The sequence below is a fragment of the Danio aesculapii genome, chromosome 21 (genome assembly GCF_903798145.1).
Source record: "Danio aesculapii chromosome 21, fDanAes4.1, whole genome shotgun sequence".
NCBI lineage: Eukaryota > Metazoa > Chordata > Actinopteri > Cypriniformes > Danionidae > Danio > Danio aesculapii.
The window spans coordinates 29,631,200-29,640,984 of NC_079455.1; the positions used below are offsets into that span (position 1 = coordinate 29,631,200).

A 9,785-nucleotide genomic window follows, 5' to 3' on the forward strand; every position below is an offset into this window, starting at 1 on the left:
GTAAATGTCATATATAAATTTATGTGTTTGATTAATAAACTATTCGTCTGACTTGAGGAAGTCTCTAGAAGTCTCACCCGGCAGTAAATAAACAAATATGAATTCTCAAAACCAGCATGACATCTCAGGCCCTTAGCCAGCATATTGAAAGTGGTGGTTCTTTTTTTTCTGAAAAAAGTGGACCCTTTTTGCAGTTATTCGTCTCATTTTTCTATTCAACTATGGTTTTAGTGACATTTTATTAAGAAATCTTTGCTGGATCAGCTTGTCGGATGGTGAACATAGCCATACTGTTTTAGATGCACCAAAACATTTCCTACAATTATGTCAAAGTGCTCACTGTACTATTTTACTACCAAGATACTATTCGTTTACAAGTTTGGATTTAAACTGTAAGCTAATCAAGTTTTATAAATATTGTTATGAGGTTAACATTTCAAATAAAAAATTATTAAAGAAATATGAAAAAAAAAACACTTCTTTTTAAATACAAATTTATTATCATTAAAAAATGGGAATCTGGTGGGAAATGGTGAAACTTGCCAGCTCATTCAACTTTCATCAGTCAGAATATGTCCACTTAAATAATAAAACATGTAATTAGCCCTAAAGCCTTCTTCTATCTATAATTTTCACAATTTATGATGGCATAGCAGTCAAAAATGGAATAAATGAGCCTATAGTGGTCAAATTCTGAACTTTGTTAGTGGTGGGGTGGGTCAAACGTGCAAACCCCCATTGCCCCCTGACCCCGCCAAGCTACAAGCCTGCATCTCTATATACCTTTGAAAAAGAACAGTTTCTTCCCAAACATATAACACAGTGAAGACACCAAGAAGATATTGACTGAGGTTAAGCGTTGACTTTCAGGTGTAACCTTCAATGAGAGGCACAAAAACACTTTCTAGGTTCTTCTCTTTCATTATTCCTTGTCAGTGGAATCTCTCCAACCACATTCAGAATGCAGAATCCCTGGAAGTATTCAAGAAACTTATCTCTTCCATGATCACTTGTAAACTGACCTGTGTAAGCAAATTCTACTAACATCATCCCCCAAAAAACAAATCCGTAAATGAACTGCACATTTTATTTAAGAGGATTTTTTTATTTTCTATTAACTCATTTGAAAGGCTGTATCAATGTAGTTGATAACAAATAGAGATAAAATACATTGTGTAAGTGTGCACTTTCATTCTGCTACATCAGAGCAAATGTGTTTACAAGTAATGTCTTTCGCTGAAGATAATGTGCAAATCAAACCTCATTCAGACGCATACTGTTTCCAGTGATTTAAGATATTTTCAATGGCTTTAGTGAGCTGGCAATAAGAGGATTCATGTTTTGATTGAACAGATCTGATTGATGTGAAGTGTGTACTTTATCTAGAAAAAAAAATAATTGTAGATAAATTATTCTCTCATATACTGATTTCATCAATATTACTTTCATTATTGTCTAAAAACAGACACAGCTCACCCTCTGTTTGATCTGATACCAAATGCTAAATGCATTATTTTTAACTTAACAGTAAAACAATTATTGTCAAATCACCAAATTAATTTAAGGAAAAATAGCTTGGGTTAAATGCCAAATATTTTAAATCCTATAAGAACATAACCTGCCTATACTGCAATGCATGTTCCACTAGCTGGATCTCAAACAGGAATCACATAATAAGTATTCACTTCCACAAGGAATGTTGAGTCTTATAGGAAGCTCATAACTGTTCCCTTTTTCCCAATCTGTGATGGCTCCAGAGGGTAAAACAACACCAAAATCCTGAGAAAGAACAGATGAGAAAGACAATCAGGGAATACTATAATGCATACTATAAGTTGACTACATATCCCTTTTAAAGCATGATAATCCATTTAATGGCCATTCTGAGGCAATGTGACATTGCACACTCCCTAGGGTATGTTATTTTCTGTAATACAATTACTACATAACCGCTGATTGAAACGTCATTAGTAAATGTCATTTATTATATTCCATTCTCATTTATATATCCTCTCCAGTGTACTCATGGGATGGTAAAGTGCCCATTCATCAGATCATGGTCATCAGACGCACACTTAAAGGGATAGTTCACCCAAAAATGAAAAATTACTCAAGCGGTTTCAAACTTTTTTAAGTTTCTGTCTTCTGTTGAACATAAAGGAGATCTTTTGAAGAAAATAAAAACTGGTAACATTAACTTTAAAAAACAAAAACAAATACTATGATTACAGGTTTCAAGCTTTCTTCAAAATATTTCCTTTGGTGTTCAAAAAAAAAAAGAAAGAAAGAAACTTAAGTTTGGAACAAGCGAAGGGAGAGTAAACAATGACCAAACTGCCAGTATTAGATGAACTAACCATTTAAGATATTCGATAAAAGTCATTAAGGTATGCCTTTTGTATGAGTACTGTGAATTTAGACACACTTCTTTTGCCACATGTCGTTTTTTTGCCTACTACATACTATAGCTATAGCCAATGGCAGGCTGGTTTAAAAGTGAGGGACATTATAATTTCAGACCAAAACAAAAACAAAACAGGCACACCCATTCATACAATGTCAATCACAAATATTTAGATCTTTCTTTCCGAGAATACAATTTTAAATTAAACTCAGAAAAAAGTAAAAGAGCAATTCCAGCATTATGGAGAAATTATGTCAACATTGTATCAAACATCTGTTAATATTTTCAAAACAATCACAGGGTTATGGTATCAGAACAAATATCAATCTGTAAACATTTTTTATATTTTAAATGAGTTTAAATATTTAAATAAAATAAACGCATAAATGCATTATGGATGTGACCAAAAAGTCTTTAAGTTCACAGTATAAAACATACTTTGTAGAAACGATGTGAATTAAACTTCACAATCCCAAATAAATAATGCAAATCATAAAGATAAAGAGTTGGGTCACTATAGAATAAAAAATATTCACTTTATTTTACATTTTTAGCATTTATGAGGAAACAGCTTTGTTATGAATGTGAGATGTGAAATTGCCCTTTTTGTGCCTTTGGTAAATCAAATATAATAGTTTAAAAGCATTGACAAAAACATTTTAGAGTATTTTTACAGTGCTGTAAAATACAAGTGTACACAAAAAACCTAGAAAAGGTTTTGATATTTTGATGAAAACTTGGTTGACTTTTGCAAGGAATTGCTTTTGTCATGTTAGCATTTATGTATAAGCTATATATATGTCTGTGTGTAAACATGTATATCTATTGTACAAGTTCTTTGTTTATTTATGTGAAATGTTATTTATTTATGTTTGTTTATTTATCATTTAATGATGTCAAACACATATATGATGCGTTTAACGCTGTTTTTGCGCCTTTTTGTCATTAATTTACCGGTCATCGCTCAGCCCAAATTCTCCTTGTAGGAACTGGAATATTTTAGCGCTATGCTGCTTATTTTTCTCCGCTGTATCGGTCACTCCAATGGCTGACACGGTCATCAACACACATGGGGAGCTGGACCCCGCGATCAGCATCGGCAGGTCAGCCTTTACCACCAGATTCATCCTCTGAAGACATAAACAAAAGCAGAAAATACGTTTACATAACTGTGGAGCAATCACGTCTTCGTATGATCAAGGTCAAGACATTTGAAGTCGAGTTCAAAAAACACTACTGCCCACACAAACGCATAGCAAAAACATTAACTTTTTCTTGCACAGCTAGCGTTAATGCTACAATACTCACGTCTTCCGGCTTCCCCAAAGCTGCAGCCAATGTAGAACATAGTCTTTTCAGAAAGTCTTCTGGAAACTTGCTTGCAGGTAAATTAGTTTCTACATTTATGAACGGCATGATTTCAATCTGTGTGCGTCTCTGTCAAAATGTGAGAAAGACCTGCTGCAACAACAGCCCCTCTTCCTCGTGATACACCGCTCTCTCTGATTGGTTGAAAGGCAGAGACGCCTGTTCACCGAGCTCTGTGATAGGCCAATGTGGCGAATTCTTTACACGCCTCTTGAGCGCTTGGAGATTGAATGAATGAGATTGAAACAAGGGTCAAAATAAATGACAAAATAGCGTTTCTATACAGCATACTGGATACAGTGCTATGTTCTTTCCTGTTTTTGCAAAAGCAACATAAATGCTATATTTAGCTTTACTTCTTAAGGAGAACGATTGTGTGATCAAGTCTTGCAAATAGTTTGGAAAGTGTCATAACACTATTTATCAGGCTTTTGTTTAGCAACTCTAATAGATCCTTGTAAATCATAAACAAGACCTTATCAAAATCAAGGCATACAATTGTGTAATGTGCTAAAAAAAGCACATCAAAGCAGTATGATCGCATGTTACACAAGATGTACAATGCTTAAATAACAAACCAAGAAATAAGATAACAGCAGCTCTTTATTGTACAAGCTCATTTACATGATCACACATTCAAAAGTATCAGTACATATTTCATAACTATAAACATAAGCAGACATTCACTGCATTAATATTTAGGACCTGTAGTTAATTTTTCTAGTTGTAGTGTCCAGCTCTTTCAATTTCTTCATCACACCAGAGATGTGACACCTGAAGAAACAACATATCCGGTTATTATCCGGCATAGCACCATGCATTTTATTTCCATGTTGACTATAGGCTTACCACTGGACAGTTTGCACTGTTTAAGAGCCTCGTTGAAGCCTTCACACAAGCTCAGATCAGCCTGAGTCGTGGCACAGTCCAGAAACTGCCTCACCTCAAAGAGACAAGGACCAGACTGAGAGGGTGGAAGTCGTGAGGGCTCCTGAGAAACATTTTTAAAATACATACTTGATTGTTACATATTCCTCATTACTATTACAATAAATACATTAAGATCATTAAACAAACCTCTTTTTACTAGCATTTTGAGTAAAACTTGATACAATGTTCTGTCATAAAAAGTTGGCTGTTTAAAGGTACTGTAAATACCCATTAATTTTATTCACAATTACTTTTTTTTGCTACCTTATTGTTACGATTAAAGTACTGTGAACCACGAGGTTGTTGATAAATGCAAATCAAAACCATCAGTCCATGTTATTAAGTAAAAAATAATAATTGTTTAAATAATTGAAGCAGAATTCTTTTTGAAAAAGTACACTAAACACACGGAATCTGCGCGTGCAGAATTTTGCATATTTTTAGCTCATCGTTGATTCTGTTTATTTACTTGAAAATAATTTAAAAACTGGATAAATATAAATTTACACAGTACAATTATTGACTAATATGAAAATGTTCATGTAATTTATTTACAATCCCAGTTTGTAAAGTAATATTTTCTGTCTTTTAGTAGACATTTTATATAAAAGACTTGATTTGTGTACTAAATAAAGTGGATCTAGATGGATTTGCATTGTAAACATTAAATACAAGTTAAAATGTATTACTGTTTAGTTCATATATTAAGGTTTTAGTTATGATAATCCCAAAATCATTCCGCATAAATCCGCAGTTTTAACAAAATTCTGCGCAGAAATAGCAAAAAATGTCTGCAGATTCCATATGGCCCAACTCATAACCCACCAATTCCTATAAAATACAGCAACTCCCATGATTCCACACTCAGTAGTAGTGTTTCCATCCACCTATTGTTATGCGCATTATCGGGTTGGATTTGGATTATTGCATAAAATAATGCTTGATGGAAATGCCAAGGTACGCATACATTTTAAAAATGCACATAAAAACATATGCACATAACTGAGAAGGATAAACTTTTTTTATGTAAAACTGCATATAAACTATAATGGAAGCACAATTTTAACGAATAAATTCCAGTATGTGCAGCAAAAAATGTGTAAAAAAGGTTTGTGATGGGATGCAATAATGGAAAAACCTGAAGTTGGCCACATTGTAAAACATCTGAAATGTTGATTTGGTCATTTTGAAATGTCTGAACCGTATTATTATTATATTATTAATTACCTCCAGAACTGTCAAGAGCAACTGCGCTCCTGGTCTTACGCCTCCAAATGCCACCACATATTTATTGTGTGTCAGCAATGTTTTTGAGGCACAAGTAATTTATTATATAAGGAATAGTCTCAGGGCTTGGCATTAACACCCGCCAACCTGCCAATTGAGAGTAGATTTCAGCTGTGGCGGGTTAGACAGTCACTTTCACTAGCCGCTTTGGCTAATATTTAAATTGCACTTTACTTTAAAAGCAGAGTTCAACAATAAGGATTGCCCAATGAGGGGCCAACATAAGAGATTACAAAAATAACTGTGTTTGTGAGAGCAAAAGAAAGCAGGTGAATACCGAATGAGAGGAAGATCACGCGCATGGTGAGACACCGGCGATCGTGATGCACTGACGAGAGCTTCAGCGTCAAGGCTGATTTCAGGTGATGTGATGCGTGCGAGTGTTTAAAAGTTTCAAAAAGAAATGGTTCTTTGCGTGAAGCATCCATGCCTGGAAACGTAACTGGTGCAATTGGTTCTCTTTTTAATAGACTGGACAAAAAGCAACGCTCGTGCACTCACAAACCTGCTGCTTACTCTTTTGTACTCTGTTGCTTTTGCTTTAACCTTCACATGATCATCCTTTCATTATCGCACACGGTTTCACTTGCTTTCTTTTGCTTGGTTATTTTGGGATAAAAATCGTTTATTTTTTATTTATGGTGTGGCTAGAGAATTTTTTTAAAATCTTTAGTGTTGAGCCCTGATATGGGGGTGAGGTTGTTGATTCAATGCTATATGAAACCATCAGTCCACATTTTACATTTTATTAAAAAAATAATTGTTTAAAAGCATAATTCTTAATTAAAAAGCACAGTAAATAATTCCTCATATCCCACCAAATCCCATAAAACACATCGAATGACATCATAATCAGCACTGTTTCTTTCCCACATAATCACAACCGGAAGTAATCAAATGTGGCATGATAAAAGCTTTGTCAGGCTCATCTCTCATCAGTAATTGTTCTTGTTTTGCTTTTAATGGTTCATTTGTTAACATTATAATAAGCTTTGAATAACTCATCTATCAACATGACTTCTGCAGGAGCCCTGTAGGATGTAATGAAGACGTCAACACCCATGATTCTACACTCAGTAGCTATGTTTCCAGGTTGCTTTCGCTTGAACTTTTCACATGATCATCCTTTCATTATCGCACATGGTAAGTTTTTCCACCTACTTTCTTTTGCTTACAGTTATTTTGGGCTAAAAATGTTTTTTTTTATTCATGCTGTGGCTAGAGAAAAATTTGGTCAATCCTTAGTGTTGAGCCCTGAAAAGTCATATGAAATAAAAACTAATTGCAATGCGACACTATGAAACCACAACCCACTTACTATTTATTAACCTATTTAGCAAAGCCATACACAACACACAAAAGTGAAATGAATGAGGAGGCATGTAAAAAAAACAAAAAAATCTAAACCAAGCAATTTTAGCACGCCAAAGTCTAATTTTAAGCTTATAAATGATATATTTTATAACTTATATATTTCCCAGTAACAAAATTGTGGCTAGTCAACATGGCTAATGGCCAGTAATGTTGGAAAACTACTAGCCACAGTGGCTGGTGATCAAAAAAAAGTTAATGTCAAGCCCTGAGATAACCTCTTATGGGATTGTGGCTTATTCTCTCAGTAAAACAGTCAAGTCTTGTACTTCAGATTTTTTGAATAAATTTCTTTGAATTAAATTTGTAATGTTGTGATTGAACTCTACGAATTAAAACACTTTGATAAAGATTTTTAAAAATCCAGACACAATGCCACTCAAAAAGTGGAAAAAATAAATAAAATAAATCAATAAACATTGGGTATGACCTGATATGTAGGTGCTGGTTTGGGTGCATCAGAGCTGCTGCTGCCTCCGCTGAAAGCACCTGTGATGGCACTGCCCATCACATGCCCTACAGCTGAACCGACGGCCACTCCAGCCGCTGTGGTGGCCATCTGGGCCATGAGACCTGGCTGCTTAGGCTGAGCCGCAGCAGGGGCCACTGCCATCGGAGGAGGAGCTGCAGGAGCTGGAGCATAGGATGGGGCGGGAGCACTAGAAAGAAAACAGGATGAAATATGTTAAAGAGATTTAAAGACACAGGTCACCATAAAATGACCATTTACTCACATTCAAGCAATTCTATAATTATGAAGAAAGAAAGATACATTGGAAGTCAATGGCTGTTTTAGAGTCACATTCATTTTGGAACAGTGACAACTTGTGACATGGTCTCTATATTGTTTATTACTCTACTTTGAATTGTTCAGTCTGAAATTGCATGTAAATATGACTTTAAAACCACATTAGCTCTGTTTAATTGGCTGTGAACAATGTTGCACTTTGATAGTCATTGGCTGCTAATATAATTCACTTTTAATAAAATATGCAAAGAATACTTTTATGAAATTATATTATTAGTCTGAATATGTGAATATAAAACCAACTTTACCCCAATCAGTATATATACACCTTTGTGTTCAACAGATGAAAGAAACAAATGAAGAATGAGTAAACAATGGTAGTTTAGATTTTTTGGTGAACTTTTTCTTTAAGTGTTCAAGTATAATATGCACAAGCTGTCTTCATATTCACCGTAAAGCACACATACAGAATTTGGCATACCATGAATATATTTTAAATTAATCTGTATCTATATCACGTGACACAGAGCTGCTTTTGGCATCTTCAGATGGAAAGGAGATAAAGTTTTAAATCTGGTTTGCGTCATGAGAGCCATTTTACACGAATAAACAAATATTGCACACATTTTAAGATGTATGGTAGTAAATAATACAAATAGGTTTAGTTTGACAGTTTGACCTTTTACCATCTGTTTTGGTGTAGAATAATACCCGAATTCCTTAATTTCTAGCAAAGAAACATTTTGTGGGCTTTCTTTCTGAGCCCAGTCTGTTTTCTTGAACGCAGCTAACGTCTAACTTTACTTCCAAGTTACATGAGCTTTAGCTCGCTTACATCATAGGTGTATAGTGCGTAACAAAACTAGTCAAGTAAAAGATACCTCGCTGGTGCTGGTGAAGGACGACTGCGACTTCCTCTTGCCATTGCAGTAGATTGTGACCACTTTTAGTCCTTTCGATTATTGTTATAATTGCGCAAAACAATTGTGAAGGCGGTCAAATCCAGTCTACACACGCACAGTACTCTGACAGCCGGTGGACGCACGTGTGTTTGACCTTGCGTGGTTACTGTAGACACTGCGCATGCGCTACTCGGTGTTCTAGAAAAGCCCCGCGTATAATAAGTTATTTCTGAGGTAAATGTTTTATAAAGCATTTGCATTTACTCTTAAAGCAATTCTTAAGGGTTTCTAAACTACAAAAGCAAAATATTTTCTTTTAGGTTTGAGATTTTAGATTTTTTTTTAGATTTTAGGTTTGAATGATGTAAATAATATATGTTTAGGTAAAATAATTTTATTTAAAATCTGAAAAAAACTTACTACATTTAAACACTAAAAAACGTCACATTACTTAAAGCAGAGATGCCCAAAGTAGGACCGGCGGGCCATAGTTGGCTCATTGTAACATTTGATTTGGCCAACCATCCCATCTAAAAGGAGTGAGTATGATTGGGAGGGTTGGGTCGAATGCGTTTAAAGGTTCATCAAGAGATCGTCATTTCTAGTTTTAGGTAACCTTTTTTGTTTGTTTTATTGCTGAGCTACAAAAAAAGCAAACAGAAATTACATGTTTCAATTAAATGTAAATAAATCAGATTTTTTAATATGTAAATACTGTCACTCGACGGATAGACTATGCAGAAGACATCAGCAAGCAAATCAAGAGTACAAAAAC

At 34.6% G+C, this 9,785-nt stretch overlaps 2 protein-coding genes across 2 annotated transcripts; both read right to left on the minus strand.

Annotated features, from left to right (window-relative positions):
- Positions 1-1,084: 1,084 nt before the first annotated feature.
- Positions 1,085-3,890, minus strand: ddt (D-dopachrome tautomerase). The gene is made up of 3 exons (XM_056446215.1): positions 3,713-3,890; positions 3,359-3,534; positions 1,085-1,779 (listed from the first exon to the last, which is right to left on the minus strand). The coding sequence occupies exons 1-3, from the start codon at positions 3,818-3,820 to the stop codon at positions 1,707-1,709; spliced, it is 357 nt and encodes a 118-aa protein (XP_056302190.1). The 5' UTR covers positions 3,821-3,890; the 3' UTR covers positions 1,085-1,706.
- Positions 3,891-4,357: 467 nt separating this feature from the next.
- Positions 4,358-9,190, minus strand: chchd10 (coiled-coil-helix-coiled-coil-helix domain containing 10). Its single transcript, XM_056446303.1, has 4 exons — positions 8,990-9,190; positions 7,791-8,019; positions 4,622-4,763; positions 4,358-4,546 (listed from the first exon to the last, which is right to left on the minus strand). The coding sequence occupies exons 1-4, from the start codon at positions 9,031-9,033 to the stop codon at positions 4,527-4,529; spliced, it is 435 nt and encodes a 144-aa protein (XP_056302278.1). The 5' UTR covers positions 9,034-9,190; the 3' UTR covers positions 4,358-4,526.
- Positions 9,191-9,785: the final 595 nt, after the last annotated feature.